This window comes from Protopterus annectens, chromosome 1.part0 (assembly GCF_019279795.1).
Source record: "Protopterus annectens isolate FY-2018-M chromosome 1.part0, PAN1.0, whole genome shotgun sequence".
NCBI classification, from domain to species: domain Eukaryota; kingdom Metazoa; phylum Chordata; order Ceratodontiformes; family Protopteridae; genus Protopterus; species Protopterus annectens.
In genome coordinates this window covers 239,527,887-239,549,375 of record NC_056725.1, presented here as the reverse complement: position 1 = coordinate 239,549,375, position 21,489 = coordinate 239,527,887, and the positions used below count along the sequence as shown (strand labels likewise).

General features: G+C 38.9%; 1 protein-coding gene across 2 annotated transcripts in view; it reads left to right on the top strand.

Annotated features, from left to right (window-relative positions):
- VTA1 (vesicle trafficking 1) overlaps positions 1-21,489 on the top strand; it is a 1,322,571-nt gene that overhangs the window by 1,144,219 nt on the left and 156,863 nt on the right. For both annotated transcript variants that reach the window (XM_044058895.1, XM_044058858.1), the window contains exon 6: positions 14,473-14,634. In XM_044058895.1, the coding sequence (XP_043914830.1) occupies positions 14,473-14,634 (162 nt within the window). The remainder of the gene's footprint in view (positions 1-14,472; positions 14,635-21,489) is intronic.

Genomic DNA, 21,489 nt, shown 5'->3' with positions numbered 1-21,489 from the left:
GAATAATCTGACTACATGTTCACCTCACCTATTTTAATAGGTGGGCTGGAACATGATGTTTAAGTAATTGATCTTTTTCTAAGCTGGACATAAAGTTAAGCGTAATTGAATATAGTGGTGAGTTCCCCTTCGGAGGGGCTCTCTGAGATCTATGTACCCTTTCAATTCCAAAACATAAAGCTTCAGGTAGATTTAATGTTTTATGTAGCCAGGTTGTTAAGAAGTTTATTATATTGTCTCCCTTATACTTTTCAGGTATACCATCAATTCTAATGTTATTTCATCAGTCTGTTTTCTAAATCATCAACGTTAGTCTTTTTGTTTTAAAAGAAACTCAGTCTGAGACTCGCCTTCAGTTATTCTCCCTTCTTGATCGTTTAAATCTTCTTCCATACTTCTGATTTTTGCACTTTGCTGCTTCATAAGAATTTATAAAAGTTCCATCTTTCTGGCTGTTCTTTGAAACTGTCTGTTTTGGTGTCCAGTTTGCCCATTTTAAGTACTATGTCATGCATACTAGATATTAGTAACTGGTTGTCTTTTTTAGCACAAGAATCCTGAGTACCATTTCTTGAGTGGCTCATGTTGAGGTCTCTTCTCTCTTAACCAAGCATTTGAAATCCTGATAGTAAAATTACAGCTTTTGAAGAACTTAAAGCTATAAATCTTTTCTTTATTAGTGAATAAAATGATCCAACTCATAACTCCAAATTCTGACAAAAAATATATTTAAAATTTTCTATCACAGAGCTTACACCAGTTGCTGTTCTTAGTTAGCCATCTTAGCCATGCATGCTCTGTTTATTTGTCTTTGTTTACTGGGAAATATCCGACTGGGAAAAATCATTTTCATCCGAGGCCCATGGAGAAAAGCTCCATATTTAAGTTACACATGATACACATTTATAATTTCATGATAAGTCATCTGTATCTGAACTTATTTACATAAATTTAAGTATTTCTTACATGAACATAGTGTTTTAACACAAAAAACAAGGGCTAAATTAACATATATTGGCTAATTATTGAACAGAAAAATAAAATATAATAATAGTTAATGTTTTTGTACCATAAGGGCTACAGGGAAAAGATCACACTGGGCTGTTTTGGAGTTAATAATAATTTACAGACAGACAAATAGTAGTTTAGCCTAAAACTGATGAGAGAGAGATGCAAGTCGAAGTTATAGAAATGAGCGTGAAGATAAACGAACAGAGGAGGCAAGGACTGTATTTAGTGGTGGGTTGTGAGAGTGCGAGAAGGAGTCAGAGTTTAGGGAATCAGTGATGTATGAGTAGGAGCAATAAGGTACAAAAGATCGGGAAGCAAAGTAGCTGTAAGAGTTGAAGGAAAGTAATCTGAGTAAAGCTAGCCAGGTGAGCAGGAAAAAAGAGCTGTCGTTGGCATAGGTGCTGTTTAAGCAAAAATGTGAAACTGTGTAAGTTTTCTATCTGTTAGGATTTCACTCCAGAGTTTTCACACATAAAGGAAGTAGAGAGTCTTCATCAGTGTTGAATGTCTTGCTGATGCATAGTAAGAGTTTATTGCTAGATCAAAGGTCTCTAGAGGGTGAATATTACAGTAGAATATTTTGTAATACTGGGCATTTGTCTGGAGAGTGCAATAGGTTGTGGGCAGTGATTTTTGATCATGTCAACTGGTTTGGGAGTTCAAGCTAGTTTTATTGTTTTAATGCAAGACAGCAGTGTACTTTATAAAGTTGGTTAGTTGCAAATTTAGCTGTTTTGTCGTAGCAGGTGGCTAGTTTATTTTTATACATAGTGTTGATATTTGTAAGAATAAGGAATCATATAATAGAGAAGGAAGGAGGTAAGTTGCTGCTAAGGTAGTCCTTGCTTGATCTGTCAGGTACTGTTTGGCCATATAGAGGGCACTGAGTTTTTTTTATGGAGTGAAGTATGTGGTGAACAAATCTCAGGTTATCATCTATTATAACTTGGAGTAGTTTAGTTTGGCTTATGGTTTCTATTTTTGTGATAGCACTTGAGTTGATATGAAATCTGTGTTTCTGGGTAAGGTTTTGTTTTGGAGTAAATAACATAAGCTTGGCTTTTTTGGCATTAAGCAGCACGTTAGAATTTTTAAGCCATGTTTCAATGTCTGAAATATTTTTAAGTGATTTCCTCCAATTTTGTTTTGGTTAGGGCAGAGCAGATAATGGTTGAATTGTTGGCATATTGAACGAGAGTGGCAAGTGTTGTAGCAGTATGAAGTTTATCTATGAAAATGTTAAATAAAAGGGGAATGAGTATTGACCCTTGGGGAAACCAACAGAGATTCATTGAAATGCTGAAAGGTTTTATTGCCATTAAGTTGCTTGCTGAAGATTACATAAATACTGAAACTGGGAGAGAGAGAGGTAAGTGAAACCTAGAGGTGCAATTTCAGAAAGGAGCTTTTGGTGGGACTCTTTGTCAAATGCTTTGCAAATGTCAGGTTCTCCTTATTACTGTATTGGTTCACTATGTTGGTGAAGGTGTAGAGGGCAGTGGTAGACTGTGGTTTGGCCTGAAACTGTGCTGGCTGTTAGAGAGGATGTTGCAGTTGGTTATATGTTTTGTAAACTGAGAGAGAATACAGTTCTTGAGGATTTTTGAAAGGAGTGATAGAATAGCAGTATGTCTATTGAAGCACCTCCTTTGTGAAGGAGTATGGTATTGGATTTTTTTCAGATGGATGGGAGGTAGTTTTCGGTTGTTGACCAGTTGATCAGAATGGAGACAGGGAAGACTAGTGCTTCTGCTACAGCTAACACATTTTCCACAGCACCCAATACACATAGCTACACCAGTGTCTCACCTACCAAGCCCCTAAGGCGTAATACTCAAAAATCAAATTTTCTTGTCATTCGAGACTCCATAGTGAGACACATGGATGTCCCACTCACCAGGTTAGATAAGGAGGAAGTCACTGTCAGCTGCCCGTCTGGTACCAGGATTCATCTGATCAAGTATGCACTTGGGTCTCTCAGCAACAAGTACCAGGGTCTATATCAGATAATCGAACTTTCAAAAGTTCGAGTGTCATATGGTCCACACCATATGATCAAATTTTTGAAAGTTTGAATGTTTTAACAGAGATCTCCGTACAGTGCGGAATGGGAATATTTCCCTTTTCTGCACTGTAGTGCAATCTCGGAGTTGGTATATTTAAAGAGCGGGGGGTACTGGGGGGTTTGTCCCCCTGCTTAAAGCGTTCAGGTAGGTTATTTGTGTAGTTTATTTATTTATTTTTTATTAGATATTCAAACTTTTAAAATGTTTGATCATATGGTGTCGACCATATGACAGTCAAACTTTTGAAAGTTCGGTCATGTAATATAGACCCCAAGTACCATTATGACTCTGTTTGGAGTGAACAACCTGAAATGTATCTCACTGGACTATATGAAGAGAGACAGGATTGAGCTGTCTGAGTATGTGTCCCAGGCAGCTATGTCCCTAGGCTTGAGCAGCATGTTACCATCACCTAGAATGATATCACAAAAAATAATTGATTTCAATAATCGGCTTAGTTTTTGCTGTCATTCAAAGGGGATCCAGTTTCTGTCAGCCTGGGATAACATGATTGAGAAACCTTGCTGCTTTACCAGAGACTGACTGCATCTGGCATCACTAAGCTTTTGGCTGCTGGCAAGGGCTCTTGCCTCCCCCATAGTGCCTTTTTTAGGCAAGGTCTGAAAAACAAAATTACTGATGTGAAAATTGTCAATCAAACAAAATAAGGGTTATGCTGCTAAACACTAGGAGCTTAAAACAAAAACTGCAAATCCTGGAACTACTTTTATCACAAGATGATGTAGGTGTCTGTGCAGTCACGGAAACCTAGTTCAAGGCTTCAGAGAGTACCCAGGCCTTGCAGGGCTACAATGCCTTCCTCGTCTTCAGACCACAACACAAACATGTGAGAACCAAAGGAGGCAGTGTTTCTGTCTATGTTAGAGATAAATCACCTCCCGACTAGTTAGACTGGACAACTCCCTGGAGTTGCTCCAAGTTCGGATTACTGTGGGGAAGACCCCCATTCAAGTCATAGCTAGTTATAGAGCCCCCTCAGTGAATCATGATGCGCACGAGGCCTACTTGACCAAACTAGAGTCAATCCAAGTGTTGCCAAGCACTCTGGTCACAGGGGATTTCAGTTATCCCACCATGAACTGGGAAGTCTACTCTAGCCCTAACTCAGTTGCGCAAAAGTTCCTTGACTTTGTTAACTCAAATTCCCTGTAACAAATTGTTCAAACCTCAGCTAGAGGAACAAACATACTATATCTGGTCCTCATTAACATGACAAACAAATGCACCACTGCAAATGTTGGACCCTCATTAGTTAAATCTGAGCACAAATCAGTCGCCTTTGAACTGGCACTAATACTAGAACTAACAAAGGGCAAAGTCAGACTAAAAAACTTCATCAAAGCAAACTATTACCCTGCTAGGGGTGGGTATATATGCATTCCAACCCCCACCACCAGCTGGAAGTGGTAACTACACCAGAGCTTACACTGAAGCCCTGTGCAATCACTTGTATAAGTGTATAGACACGTCTGTTCCCGAAAGAATCAAAGCCAGAGCCCCATGTAAAAACAAGCCACCCTGGTGGACATCCAGCATCAACAAACTTTGCAACAAATGACACAAGTTGCTGTCTTAGAAAACTAAGGCTCCAGCAATGGAAAAGCACTCTCCAGAGCCTCAACAGCTAATAAGACAACATGTCAAATCCTGTAAGGGTAACTTTGAGAAAAACCTAGCAATCACATCCAAGAATTAACTATAAAGCCTTTTATAGCTATGTACATAGCCTAAAAGGTAGGACCCAAGCATCTACTGAACTAGTGACTGATGGTGTCACAAACACTGATCCCACAGAGATAGCAAACCTAGTTGCTGACATTTGGTGAAAACTTCACTCCCCTGTCCTCTCCGAACTTATCACAAACTTTGCCCTCAGCTTGCCACAACCCTGCATATCTGAAGAGGTCATTAAAGCCTTGTCTAAGGCAAAAAAAAAAAAAAAAACGCCTCTGTGGGACCAGATGGCATCTCAGGCTGTCTTCTAAAGAAACTAAAACATGAACTAGCATCACCATTAAGTACACTATTCAGTCATAGCTCATCCGCTGGCTTTTTTCCTGCAGAATGGAGAACAGGAACAGTTATTCCACCCCACAAAAGTGATTTAGCAACAGACCAGGGGAATTATAGACCCATAGTCTGACCAGACTCATCTGTAAGGCCATGGAACATATCGTCATGGACCTTAAAACCCTAGATCCAACCTAATTTGGCTTCATCAAGGGCAGCTCCTGCCTGTTAAACCTGGTGGATTTCTTTGAAAATGTAATCAAGTTCATTGATGAAGGCAGATCTGTGCACACAGAATACCTCGACTTGGCAAAGGCCTTTGACACAATCCAGCACTCAGGCATTACCGATAAACTTAGCAAACTGAATGTAAACCCCTTTGTTGTAAGATGGGCTGCCAACTGCCGTACAAACTGGTGACACACTATCAAAGTGGGTGGCTCCGCATCAACCAGTAGACCTGTCACCAGCGGGGTGCCACAAGGGTCAATGCTGGCCTCCCTACTTTTTGGTATATACTTTTCAGAAGTTCCGGCCAAAACTAAGGGGCTGTAACCAACCAAGTTTGCTGATGACTGCAAACTGGGTGCAATTATTAAACCGCCAAATGATGTCCGTATACTTCAGGAGGGTGTTGCGCAGTCCAACAACTGGTGTCTTAGTCATGGTCTCAAACTGAATGCAAAGAAATGCATCATCATTCCATTCAGTAAAAGCAGTGTCCCTCCACACTATCAAATTAACAGTACCCTATGTACCAATAAAGTGGTAAGGGATCTGGGATTACAAGTACACTGTAGTCTTAACTTTGAGCACCATGTGTCCACTGTAGTAAGGAAGGCCTTGTATGTTGCACACTTGATTAGCAAAGGCATTGCCTGTAGAGCAGGTTTTAATCCCCCTATATTGTCACTAATCAGGCCCGTAATTGAGTGTAATGCCCCTTTTGGCATGTACTGCACAAAGCACTTACAGCAATTGGAGAGACCTCAGAGGTTTCTAACAAAGATGATCATGGGACTCCAGCAAGTGCCTTACACAGACCAACTAAAGTCCCTGTCACTATACTGTGCATCGTATAGACCTCTTAGGGGAGACTTATCCCTGGCTTGCAGAGCACTCTCAGACCCAGTAGTAATGAGTCTGCTGCACATCTGTAAGTCAAACAGGACTAGAGGTACACATTCCAGGGACCTAAATATGGCCTGCAACTTGAATAGGATGTGCTGGAGGGGCAGATTTGTCTCCCAGCAACTGATGCATTTTTTGGAATAGGCTGCCACTTCATGTAAAGACAAGCACATCTATGACACTGTTCAAAAGGAACCTGGGCAAGTGTATGGGGCACCGTAAATTCTTACTGGGGATAGTGCCCACAACCCTCCTAGACATGGGTAGTCATTACAAAATACAATACTGGGTATTGACTTAGAGTGTCTTTGGTATCACATTGGGATGAAACGGCTAGGCTTGAAATGACCTCCGAGTCGATAGCCTAGTAACCTCCTGTGATCCTATTTTGAGAAACTCAGTGGGAAGGTTATCGACAACTGAGGTTGTTATTTTTAATTTGGCCAGTAATTTTTTATGGTTGCTGTTGGGATGGGCTGAAAACTAAACGTCAGTGTGTTACTTTTGAGAATAGATGGAAGTTTGAGGGGTGAAGTGAGGTGGTCATTGCTTAATGATAGAACTGACTAGAAGAATGAGTGTTGAACTGAGTAGCAGTGGACTCTTTCTGTGAGGTAGAATGACAGGGTGTAGTGGTGTGACCAGGGTGTAATAGTTTATTTAGAGAGTACCAAAAAAGCTTGGGGTTGTTTTGGTGCTTTTGCTGGAGAGTACAGTAGTATGATTTCTTGTGAGATTTAACAAGGATCTTTGTGCATTTTTGAAATCTCTAAAAGTTTGGTAGACATGTTGAGTTTTATTCTAATACCATTCTTTCCATCCTTTATCTCTTTGCAGCATGAGTAATTTGGTATATTTTGTCAGCCGTAGTGCTATGTTACTTTTCACCCTTCTTGTCTTAACTGGTACTAAATCATTTAGTATTTTTAGGAAGGTGTAACTGAAGTGAGTAACTGCTTTATCTAGGGACATTACCCTTAATACATTTGAGTTGTAATGGGTATATGTAGGTCACCTAAGATGAAGGCTTCCTGTGGGATGTGGTCAGATATCCAGTGTAGGATATTTTTGGCTGTGGTAATGTTGTCTGGTTGGATGTATACTGTTGAGATACATATAGATTTACCTCACCTACATTGATTTTTCCTGACAGCTATTAAGAAAGTTTCAGTCAAATCCCCAAGGTGCTGAAAACTTCAGCCCTTTAGTTGAGAGAATCATGTTTTTTGAGAATTTATTCAAAAGGTGTCACCTAAAATATAAGAGAGGGATGTAGTGAAACCAAATGGGGCTTTTATACACATTCTGTGTTTTACATAGGGACATATTTTCAAGTTATTGTAATGAGGAAGGTAAACCAGAAGTAAATATGCAGCCAACTAAAGAATATAGAACTATTGAAGAAGCAATGACATGTGATAAGGTTTTGATTGGGTTAATTGAGGCAAAATTCTATGATCCACTCCTAAGTCTATTAAATGTACCATAATGGTAGCTGGAAAAGCACTATAGGGATTGTTGGGTTCTGGCAGTGTAATTATGCACATAAAGGGGTAGTACATTTGTTGGCAAAAGACCCATTCACAAAAATCTGTGGTTATCTGCATCTGCAGACAGAAGAGATGCTACCCTGTTACTCAGATTGAAATCTAAAGTAATTTTGGGAAGATGCTGCTTAAAGTCAGTGTAAGTGCCCTACCTCAGCCACGACCTGATAATCTGCAAGAATTTCATATATTGTAATGCTCTGTGGAAGCAGTGGGAAAGAGAGAGAACACTGATGAATAATTGGCTTCCCAACTTAAAGGTTTGGTGTCAGATCAGCTACAAGTAGCCCATCAGTCCGCTATGATAAGCAGGGGGGAGAACTTTTTAAACTGTTAGCTGTACAAAAGACAAGGGGTCATTAGAGAGGTGGGATAATGATTGAAGTCCCAGGGGAGGGGGAACCAAAGTGTGGGCAAATGTGCAAGGACAGGAGGAGATGAATTCCTCAGATCTTGGCAAAACAGTGTATAGAACAGAAACGGAGTGAAGAAAGGCCAGAAGCTCCAAGAGAAGGAATAACACTGATGCTTAAAAGAACAGAGTGGCATAACTAATGAGAAACCCCTACAAAAGCAGGAAAGTGAGAGTAACCCTAGAAAGGGAAAAAGGTCCGGAACACAAAATATACATGGGGAGATGTCACTGGCCACTGGTGTGAATTGCTCTTTCTTGAAGAAGAATGGGATACTGAAACTGCATACCTGCTTTAGCAGGGGAGGATTCAGAGCCCTCTGCTTCACTGAGAAAAGGATCCCAACCTAGCCAACTGAACTTCAAGAAGGCACAATGAGGGATACAACTTGTAGCCTCATGGCAGAGGGGGGAGAAAGCCTTTACTGTGTCTCACATGACTCATGTTCAGTTACTGTCATGGACACTGAAGGTGCAACAGAGGGAGGATGGGTTTGTGTGACTGATGTCTGCTTTCCAGTCCTGGTGGGAGGCAGTCTAAATGCTGACTGTGATATGCAACATATGGGTCTGTCCAGCTCCACATTGCATGAACATTGAGCCACTCAGTTAGAAGGTTGCACATGCAAAGAAGCAAGCAAATGCTATTTTCAGGAACCAGAGTTAAGGAACACTCCGAGGAACTACACTGCACCAACATCCTTGAGAAGTGTCTGATAAGTGTATGCGAACTAATAGTAAATTACACTTTGCAAAACCCCAGAAAGAAGTAGTACAATAATTCCTTCTAAGTAACAAAAATATTTTCAGAGGTTCCCGGTAGAACTATACTTACTAAAACACCATGTAGAAATAGTTCCAGAAGTAAAAATGTACTTAAAAACATGTAGGGTGCCTGTGTCCCATAAACAAGCAATGTGGGAGGAAATGCAGAAAATCTGAAGCTGGGACCATTTGAAAACTTGGGTAATGAATGGAATACTTTGTTCCAAAACTGGACTGAACAATCCAATTTTGCAATGACTTTTGAAGGTACAATAGTATCTTCAAATTTGACAGCTACCCTGTACCCCAGGTACAATCCTGGATTTAGTAAGAAGGTACTGGAAGATTGCCTTAACCAATGAGGCTAAGGAAATGATTGCTTTTTTGAAAGCTGACAGTGTGCTTCAGTATGCCACCCTCCTTTTTAGGCATCTCAGATCTTTTGCCACATTCCAGTGGCTAAAACCTCACCCACCCCTGTACTTCAGTCTACACAGGTAATTCATTAGCAGGTTTGTGATTTGCATATTCCGAAAGTTAATGTCTTGTTAGCATCTATTAAAAGGACTGGGTTGACTGTTAATGTCCCAAAACATAAACTAAGGATGATAGAGGTGTAGGGTGTGTGATTGGAAGGGGAATTAGTAAATCATAGAAAGATAAAGGTGAAAGCTGTTAAGGAATTGGTAGTTTCCCAAACAGTGAAACAGTTAAGGGCCTTTTTAAGGCTTGCAGGATATTATTGGAAATGTGTACCCATCTTGCCTCCATTGGATGGTCCCTTGCAGATTACTAAAGGGAAACCACCCAATAAAAAAGTGGATTCCAGTGGCTGTGAAAGCTTTCCAACAGTTAAGAAGTAATTTGTATCCACAGCCTGTTTTAATGTTCTCTGATTTCTAAAAAAACATTCATTGTATGTGCAGACACTTGGGAAGTGTGGTTAGGAGATGTTCTTATCCCAATCTGCTGTGTTAGCAGAAAGGTATCCAAGGTAGAAACCAGATATTCCACGAGAGAGAGAATGCTTAGTTATTAATTTGGTCTTTTGTCTCTGTGCTACCTAACTAGGCAGGGAATTCACCATAGTTCTTCCTAAGTAATGCTCCACTACACTAGTTGCATTAGCAAAAGGAAGGCAATATTAAGCTCTGCCTGGGGGCCCCATAGTACTGCAACTGTTCCATTTTCAGATACAGCACTCTCCTAGTGTTCACCACACAGTACAGATTTGAGGGTTCACACACCTTCTATGGGGTTGTAACTGGTGAGGTGAAGTTAGTGGGGGGGGGGCTCATTTGTAACATGGTATGATGGCTTTCTCCAGCATAAGATAAAATTTGCCATTTGTTAGGCATAGTCTGGTTTGTCAGTATCTTTTTATATATTTTTTTTTATATGTGATGTGAAATATGCTGGAAAAGTTAACTGTTTTTATGTCTTGAATGTAACCCAGTGTAATGCACAGTACAGGAATTCATGATTCCTTTAGAGAAAAATGCTCGAAGCATAGATGACACTGGCTCAGGTGTGAACTTGCAACTATTTCATTTTAGGTCAGAAGGAAAGAAATGGAAATCTGTGTGTAGACAAGGTCCAGATGATCTGGAGCATACCTGTGTCAATGAGAAATGAAACAAGACAAAAGCATCAACACTGAAACGGGGGCCAATACAATGAGACAGTTATGCCAGTGGAAATGCTAGTAAAAGAAAAGTCTGAAGATTAAGCACAAAAACCTGTTTATGGGAGACATCATGCTTTGTTGTGTAAACCTGTCTGTACCAAAGTTCTGTTTGGGAATGTTGGCACTGATATTTCTGTTGTATATTTATCAGCACCACAGTTCTGTGTATTAACCACTTTTACATTTGTCCAGTATGTTCTGTTTATTTCAGGGTTTAAAGTTACACCTGCTTTTCTGAAAAATGAGTATTTTTACTTAATTTCAATTATTTACTTTGATTTTTATGGATTCCTATCAGAATGTTAACAATAATTAAAGTGTATTTTGTGTATTTGAATATACTTAAAATCTATTTTAAACACTGTTAAATATTTGATAAGGAATATTTGTATATATGTTTACATCTCTCTGTCTCTATATATAATGTATGTGTGTGTGTGTATAGATATGTATATATAAATATATATATATATGTGTGTGTGTGTGTATGTATGTATATATATATATTTATTTATTTATTTACGGTACTTTTCCGTTATCGTGGCAACACTTTCAAGGAGATCGTTCACCTGAAATCCAGAATCTGAACACATTTTACACACACCTGGTAAACAGACGTGGGAAGGTACTGAATTTCAGCTGAACGATCTCATTGAAAGTGTTGCCCCGATAAGTAACAAACAGAAATGGAAAAATAATGAATGCAGCAGTTGTGGATAACGTTATCCCTGTATAGTGTCTCAGTGTACATCTCTAGCATGTAGTCCACAAGTTATGACTTGATTGGCTGAGAGAGACAGCACCGCCGTTGCATGCTTCTGTTACTCCCTTCCCCATTCATTTTGCTGGCCTTTTTATTGAAGAACTATAAAAATCTAAACATTTACTTACTGTTTCCGAAATGTTTGCAGTTCCAACTCCACATAAGTATTGCTGTGTGAGACATGACATGGTCATAGCAGCCGCAACTCCTCTAGTACATGAAAACGTAAATTACAAAATATACTCTCTGATGTAAAAGATGTCTGTAACTGAAATGTTTATTACCAAGTATTAAGTGTAATTCACCACTTTTTCTACAAAACTCACCAGTTTTAGGTAGTAGGGATTCAGAGGGCAGAGCTAACATTTGAGTCAGTCAGATACAGTTGACAGTTGTACGACGCCAGCAAAAGACTGCATTGTTACGGTACTGCTAAATATAATGCAAGTAATTTGAATTTACTTTTTAAGTCTTTGTACATTTTGTCTGCCATCAACTATTACACTCAATTTAAATGGGGATGGAGATGATTTTCATTTAAAAAAGGTGAGTCAGTACCTCTAAAGACTTGCAGATTCCCGTTTTTTTTCCCTCTCTGAAACTCACAAGTCTTGGGTGGCCCTGATGTTTCCGCCAAGATAAGACCAGATAGTTCTGTGCAGTTGTTATTCTGAGTCACCCGGGGTGTTTATTTTTCCGAAATTTTTATAGTTAACTCCACAAAACTATTCTTGTGTGAGACATTACATGGTCATAGCAGCCTATAGTACGTGAATACCTGAATTAGAAAAACGTGATTGTTTTGCGCCATATGAGTGCTCTTTACAAGTGTGGCCCCGATAACAGAAAGGTGCCATATATATATATATATATATTCACTGTTAATAAAAACTATTCTTTCTGCCAACATCTGTTTTCTTATGTACATCTTCTTCAAGTCCATTTCATCAAGGTAGAATAGTGTAGATGCTCTTTGATATTTATTGCTATAATCTCACTTGGTCATTTATTTGATTAATCCTGCCATTGTTACTGTATTTAATCCCTTTATTACCTATACAATAGTCATTCATTGGGTGTAGATAGTAGCATTCATGTGTATTGCTTTTTTTTTTAAGTTTTGTGCTCTTCAGACATCTGAAGTAAGCAGAGCTGTTTGTCTGTGGTATTCTCCCTTTCCTTTGAGGTAGTTCTTCCTTGAAGAACAGCAGAGAACATGCACCAATACAGGATGTAAAAGGGAGCAATGCAGTTGTGTTGGTGTTTCTGTGGAAGGAAGATAGTTTTTAGAACTTCAGGCAAGCCAGAGAAAACACAAGTAAGTTACAGTGTAACCCAGTTGTCCTTTCTTCCAGTGGCTGCTTCTCAAAAGATCTACTGTTATGTAAGTGTACTTGGCCATAACCATTCTTTAACCAAGTGTTATGATTAGCACAGAGGATTAAGGCTCTGAGCTATTAATGAGTTGTTTCCTAATATAGCCCAGGGTACAGTATTTAACTCCTTTCACCTCTGTTTGCCTGCTGTGCAACTCTGAGCAAGTCACTTAACCAGACAGACAGACAATGCTTGAGAGTCACCCCTTGAAAAGGGACACTTGCATCCATTGAGCTTACTGTTTACCCCATTAACAAAATTTATTAAGAAAAAAACGAAATATTTAATAAACATTGAATTAAGTATAATAAAAGATTGTTTAAGCGGGTTGATACATTTTCAGATAATTAGGCAGGTCAGAACTACCTAAGAAAATGTAATGGATCATCGGCAGTTGCATAGGTATGTTTTGTAAGTAGAGGTGTTATGTGTTCAGTTCCTGTCAAACTGATATCTCACCATTGTGGCCATAGATGATGATTGGGCTCATGACACTAATTGCAGCCTAGTAATGCATCATGAAGCACTCCCATGGATAGCTTCTAATTTGCCAAGACAGTCCATTATCATTTCTTCACATCTAGACAGGAGTCATTCTCCTGGGTTCACAACTTGTGCCCATCTTTAGAAAATCTTTTGATTTGTAGTTTTGTCAGACTGATGAGCCTGATAACAGATATTTACAGTTTCTCTTGTGTGTGCTAACAAGGGCTGTGCACGTCTGTGTGTTGGCAGTGGCTGTAGAATCATCAGAGCCTTCAGATGTCTTAGCTTTTAATTCTTGCTAGTGGTTCCTTGCCAGTTATAACCATTCTACCTAGCTATGAGGTAATTTCCCATTTTTTTTCCATTTCCATATCTGAAACAATTCTTAGCTGTGGAAGAGCTTCTGAAGCCTCATAAGGTGGACATTGCACAGTTACACTGTGAATTTGTGAACCATCGTTTAGCATTTTAGGCTGTATTGAGTCTTTCTGAAAAAAAAATGATTAGATAGCAGTGTGGGTTGTGGTCCATTTCCCTCTTGAGAAGTACTTTGGGCCTGGGAGAAGATGTTGGAATATTAGTTGTCCCTACTGGTGGTATACATCACAGGACAAGAAAACCACTTCACAAATACCCTTAGTCAATATCCCAACTTGTCAAAAGGCATAAAGATTTTCCTGGAACATGCCACGGTCCACTTCATCAGTTATGTTTTTTCCATGGACTTCTCAATAAGTAGAAAACCTGGCCATTGTCAGTTCTGTTCTCTGTAACAGAACCAAGGGGAGGAAATTTACTTTTCAGTAGCACCAGTCATCAGTACTGTGTGTTTTTGTTATTGATTTGTAGTTTTTTTTTTTTTTTTTTAATGCATACACTGTTCAGTAGTAACAAGACATCCTATACTGTAAGTAAATGCTGTTGTACATTAAATCAGATACAACAGTTTGCATATTGAAGTGATTTTTTTAAAGGTAAGATTATTTCCACATTTGTTTGGTCTGCTGCATATATTAAAAAGCCTGGGGTGTTCAGGGGTGTTGGTAACACTGAATTACAGTTGTACAGAGCATTCTAAAATTCCCTTAGGATGTGTTCTTAAATTTTATTTCACTGTTGTTTATATGAATTCTTCAAGGTATTTTTTGTAGTGTTTTATTTAAATGTTACATTCTGATTGTATGCTTTTGTCACAGGTGATGAAGACATTGAGGGAACGTCAGCTTTCCAACCTCCTTATCCATCATCATCTTTGAGTGATCCTAGCAACATGCCAACAACCAATTACTCTAACATACAAATTCCTCCTGGGGCCCATGCACCAGCTAACACTCCAGCAGAAGTACCTCACAACACAGGTAACAATTTTTCCAGAAACCTGGATGATTATGTAAACCTGCTAAGTTTACTGACCTGTGTTAGGAATATGGTATAGGTCTGATTAACGTACAGCTTTGTATTAAAATAATTTCATTGTTTAGGCAACAGACTTAATTACTTGGCCTTCTGTGCTATTTATTCAGAAGCTGTTCACAGCATGTTGTTCTGAAGAGGTTTTCAGGATTGTAGCACGCTTATATTGAGAAGGAAAAGAAATGGCAGCTTTATTTAACTGGAACTCCAAATGAGTAATAATGTAGAGACATTGTTATACAGCTGCATACACGATTTCTAGCTCATTATCAAATTAAGCCTTTTCAGTAGATTACATTAAGCTTTTCAGTGGTTTATAAAAGTAAAGTGACTCTAAGTCAGATAACCAGTTCAAAATACAGTAAACTCTCAGTTAAATGGCACCCATGGGGATTGGTAGATGCTGGATAAGTGTAGTTTCTGGTTGCTTGAGAGTTACTATTAACAATAGGCCTGATTAATACTGTACCCTATACCATACCATAACATACCATAAACACTGTATTGATTTGATTTTAATATTGAAATACAGTAATTAAAAGCCTGGCTGGAATAAACTTATATTTCTGCTAGAAAGTGTGGCACGCAGAACAATTTTCATTGGCACACTGAGTGGATTGGAACTGAATGAATTTAATATATAGAGAGAGAGTGAATGCATGTATGAAAGCAGAAGCGACTATGTGAGAGAGATCGGAGAGATGTATGAAATCTGAAGTGTGTGTGTGTGTGTGTGTGTGTGTGTGTGTGTGTGTGTGTGTGTGTGTGTGTGTGTGTGAGCGATCGGTGAGAGATTGGAGAAAGTGAGTAAATGCATGTATGAAAGCTGAAGAGACTGTGTGTGTGTGTGTGTGTGTGTGTGTGTGTGTGTGTGTGTGTGTGTGTGTGTGTGTGTGTGTGTGTCTCTGTGTCTGTCATCAGAGAGAGAATGTGGAATCTGATGCAAACTGAGTATGGAGCGAGTGTTGACATTTTTGCGATTTGACTTGTTTGGTTTGACTTGTTCTCAGGTTGGGGAGAGAGGGAATTTATTTGTATCTTCCTTTTTAAAACACTAAAACTCTAAAAAATGTAAGGTATGTTTGTGAAGGGGGAAAACAAGTGCAACACATGAAAAACTGAATTGTTCATACCGTACTTTATTTCTTCGATTTTTTTCTGGTTGCTTGAGAGTTCTGGTGACTTGAGTTCTGGTTAACTGAGAGTTTACTGTACAGTACATTACATAAGATCATCAGTAACTCACTTTCACAAGACCTATATTTCATTTACAGCATATATTTTTTCTCTCCATAAGTAGAACACTGTGATTGAAAACTTCAGCAGGTTGTACTGTTGTCTTGTTGCATGTTATCAAATTCTGTGCCATCAGTATTGTGGAAGCTTGGAACTGCATAAAACGTGAAATATATAATGTGGTAATTTTACAGATAGGGTTTCAATATAAATTTTAATACAAATGGCAAATATGGACTCTTGTTGGAATATTTTAAGTGTACAATACATGCTTAGGACGATAGTAGGGATTTATCTGTGAGATGTTGGCAATCATTTCTTTGGCTCTCTATTTATCAAAAACTGACCATCAAAAACAATGAGCCGAAAAACCTCGCAAAAAATATTTTTGTGCGGGAAGGCAAGCCCCCTCCCCTAAAATTATCTATACCAACTCCACAGTCATATCACATTCTGTGGAAAAGGGGAAGAAAGCCCATTAGGTGCACCAACAGCATGCACAACACAATACTTTTGAGAGAAACTCACAATGACCTTAAATGCTCGCACTTAAGCTGCTCAACCACCATTGCAGTGAAAACCCATCCGTAGCATGTTCAGCTGTTTTGGAAAAAAATGTGATTGCTTGCAGCAGTTGTCCAATTAGTGCTATTTATTCTATTTTCAGTATGTCTCTGGGTACATTTATGCTCACCATCCTCTTATCGTTCTGCTGTTACTGAAACACCACACTTGCATGACTGGCTGAGCTAAGTGTTGAAGCAAAGTCAACACAGGAGGGGTGGGCCAGATGGGTAAGAAGGATCCAAAATGCCAAATTAGGTTTTCATATCCCTTCCCCTTGCACTTTTTAAGTATATATCTGTAAGCACATGCATTAAAATGCACAGTTATGTAGTTTTTTAGTCTTCTATTTTTGTCATGTGATCCTCTGTACTTTTACTGAATAGATGTGTTGTCTACCAGGACTGAAACAAGAACAAAAGCTAATAGCTGCACAAACGATAATGCAAGAACGTCAGAAGCAAAGTTCATTCTTATAATGATTTTGGTTGCAATATGGTGTATAAAAACATTATTCTGTTAAATATGCTGACAGTGATTAGTGTAATTTCAGTTTGCAGATCGGTTAATCTGCTGCCAGAAGTAGTCTGCTTGAATTCATTAGACACAATAGATTGCTATTAGCATGTAATTATCTGGGGCCTTGGAGGAGCTTCGTTCAGCTCACAATATACAGGCTGCTGTTTTCTGCACCCCCTGCCTCCAGAGTATTTCACAAGACCCTTTTCATGGCGAAGAAGGCCTTCCTAGTGTACCTCTTCCTGGATAATTGAGTTCTAGTAATCTTGTCACAGGACTTCCCAGTAGCAGCTCTTGCTTGGGTCTTTCCGAGTTGCATTCCTTTGATATCCTACTCAGTGGTGAGAAGCTATGTCTTGTCCAGCAGAGATGATTTTATTCATCACGGTAGCATTAGAGGTATTTGTGTTGGTTGTTCTTACTCATTTTTTTACTGACAGAAAAGCTTCAGAAGATTTTATTTATTTTATTTTACATTTGTTGACCGGGAGTAGTCCAACAGAGCTAAAATAGCTCTTTTTCAGAAGAGGCCCGGTGGAAAAGCCCCCAAAAATACAAATGTTATACAATACAATATAAAGAGTAGCAGAAGCATGTTACAAAAGGATGACAGAGTCAATTATTAAACAAGTGTTAGCAACACTGATAACAAAGAAGCATCATTAAAAGTCAGGCATATAGATGAGACACATTTGTACATCCTTGGTGAGGGCACGAAGAGGGCTGGAATCCCACACACTGCTGCATTTCTTAGACCTCAGAGTGACTAGTTCACTTTCCCATTTACCTGCCTACAAGTGGGGGGTACTTCAGTGGGCAATATCTTGCCATTGGTTATACAGTCAGCATGCAGTCTTGGACCTTTTATTAACGTTGAGTTTCTATCACTGGTCTCTAGAGCACTGGCTTATTCTCAGCTGTCAAACAAACCCAAACACAAAAGCACCCGCACATACGGTAAGTGCATGGCTCAAACCACTTGAAACAAATGAAAAAAGAGCCAGAACAAATCCTGTTTAGAAATAAGTGTATTTAAAAAAATGCACATTATATATGCAGTGAAAACAAACTGCACAAACCAGTTTCAGCTTAACAGCCTTTCCTCAGTGTGACAAAAATAATCGAACATCATTACATTCAAAGGCAGCCCATTAATATGTAAACTAAGAAATAGAACAGAGGCCAATCAAAACAATAAACAAATAAAGCAATCAGAACTGCTCATTTAGACCGGGAGGAAAAAGCCCACCCACTTTGACAATCCACTTTTTTTCTTTGATGTTCAGAACTTGATGTAATCCAGCTAAATCATTATTTTTATGCACAATGCAATCAGTAATGGTAAATCTAAAAAGACCAGTCTGATGGTTGCAAGTATGCTTATATAGGGCACTGGTTTGCTTCAGCCTCTAGTACCACAAGCTGATCAAACTTTGCTTGATGATTGGCTGGCAGTTCAGAAACAGGCTTCTATGGGTTTTGTCAATGCCCTTGTGGCATGTTATGAAAGGACCATACAACAACAAAATTGTGAAGTTGAAACCTTTAGTCAGGGGTTAGGCAAATTTCAAGATTTGCCATGTTATTTGTCTGGGGTGAGTCAGTTAGGTAAGGACCTTTTGGAATTGGAAAACACTCTGAAGGAGAGGAAAATCAGAAAGTTTAATGGGGACCTTGATGACTTTGAGAGAGGGAGACCCTTTGAGGTATATAAGAATATTAGATTTTTGATGCCTAACTCCAAACCAGCTAAGCCCAAAAGAATGAAACCTATTCTTAAGAAAAGAAGTAGGGATGTGTTTACTTCTGGTGAGGACACCTCGTCCAACACTGAAGGGGAAGACAGCCATGCAGACAGGTCGCCAATTTCAAAGAGGAATAACACAGTTAATAACTCTGGTCACCCTTTAGAGTTAAGTTAAGAAAAGGGGGGAGGATACACAAGGGTCCCTCCAGATTTGGAGGGTATTCTGAGGATGATAATACAGAGGTAAATGGTTCTTCCAATGTACATAATATTTCCTCTTATGCCTTATCTGACTTACAGATAAAAACTTTGAATAAAGGCTTAAGTTTTGTGTCAAGTTTTAATATATCCAAACAAGATTTTGCACAGGATATCATTAATTTTTGTTGTTTGCTCAACTTACGTTTGTTTTTTAAGGACAAGGATGCCACTGATGATATAGTTGATATCTTCCGTTTTCGGAAGTCCACGTTTAAACCCCCCATGTCTCCAGTGGTCTCTATTTTTCAGAACAGGGTTCTTAAGGATTTGCATATGCAGCTTGGCAAAGATTGTGTTATGCATGAAAACATTACGAGGGCATAACGTCTTTGTATAGAGGAACTTAAGTCCAATAATGATATTATTTTGCCAGCAGATAAGGGAGGAGCTGTGGTGGTCCTAGATTGGATAGATTATCAAAAGGAAGGTCTCAAACAGATAATGGATCATAAATATTATATGATCATATCTTTAGATCCCACTATTAAATTTAAGTCTGAGATTGACAGCTTTTTGGATAAAGCAGTCGAAGAAGGCATTATCTCCAGAGACCTGTTTTCATTTCAAAGTGGACCACCTCAAACAACAGTACCTTTACTTATTGCCCAAAATCCATAAGGACTCGATTCATCCCCCTGGGCGACCCATTGTTTCAGGGAGGGGCTCATTAACAGAACCCCCTCTCTGAATTTCTTACTCAGCATCTTAAACCCCTGTTACCCCACATACGGTCACAGTTTCAAGATACAACACAGTTCTTGGGAATTATCTCGGATCTCCAATTGGAATCCGATTGGTTGCTATGCACCCTTGATGTCACCTCCCTGTATACCAATATTCCTCACTGGGGCGGGTCTGATGGTGCTTCAGTATTGGTTAGATAGGACTGATATACAGGCCTGGATTCAACACCTTTTTAGTATGTCTAGCTGAATATGTTCTTGAAAAGAATGTATTTTATTTTCAGCAGCAGTTTGTTTGGCAAGTTACGGGCATGTCAATGGAGGCATCTTTTGCCCACATATATGCCGATTTATTTATGGCTTATATAGAGGAGGCACTTATTTATGATTGAAGCCATAATATTTACCTTGATGAAATGGATATTTGGAGATGATATCTTGATGACTGTTGTCTTGTGTGGAGGGCTGATGCTGGGTATCTTCACGAATTTGTGGAATACTTGATTGAAAATATATGGGGTATTGAATTCAAATTGACCTGGCATAAACAAGAGATAACATTTTTGGATGTTCTGGTCACACATACTCCTTTGAATACATTAGAAACACAGGTGTTCTGCAAATTCCCTCAGTACAACACTTTACTTCATGCGTCTAGCTTCCACCCTCAGCATGTCATCAGGAATATCCCGAAGTCTCAATTTCTCAGGGTTAAAAGAATATGTTCCAGTACTGCCACTCACGATTATTTCAAATCGGATTTATATGCCAGATTCAAAGCCCGAGGATACAGGGTTGGTGACATCTATGTGGCCAATCAGCATGCGCAATCATATGCGAGATCTGAGTTATTATGGTACAGAGAACGGGTTTCTGATCAGGGCTCTAAGATAAGGCTAGTTACTACTTATGGTAAAAATATCAAATCATTTATGGCCGTAGTTTCTAGACACTGGAACATTTTAGGGGGTGAGGGTCCTTTTATGGATATTTTGGGCGACAAATGTTCTTTTCCTTTTCGTAAGGGTAGATCCTTGGGTTCTTTGTTTAGTCACTACAAAAGGGCCTGGTATGAAAAAACATTGATACAAAGGACTATTACTGGGCATAAGTTGGTAGGTTGCCATCCCTGTGGTCATTGCTCAAGTTGTTCACATATACATAAAACCACCTGTTTCACTAGTAAAAACACTTCTAATGTTTATGATATGGATTTTTTTGGCAATTGCAGCTCAACATGGGTGATTTACTTAGCTAGCTGCTTCTGTCAAGCTTTTTATGTGGGACAAACTTCTAGGCCTTTCAGGCTTAGAATTAGTGAACACTTGAGTGACATTAGGATACACAAGCAAACCAGTGCCCTATATAAGCATACTTGCAACCATCAGACTGGTCTTTTTAGATTTACCATTATTGATTGCATTGTGCATAAAAATAATGATTTAGCTGGATTACATCAAGTTATGAACATCAAAGAAAAAAAGTGGATTGTCAAAGTGGGTGGGCTTTTTCCTCCCGGTCTAAATGAGCAGTGCTGATTGCTTTATTTGTTTATTGTTTTGATTGGCCTCTGTTCTATTTCTTAGTTTATATATTAATGGGCTGCCTTGGAATGTAATGATGTTTGATTATTTGTGTCACACTGAGGAAGGCTGTTAAGCCAAAACCAGTTTGTGCAGTTTGTTTTCACTGCATATATATGTGCAGTTTGTTTTCATTGCATATATAATGTGTATTTTTTAAATACACTTATTTCTAAACAGGATTTGTGCTGGCTCTTTTTTCGTTTA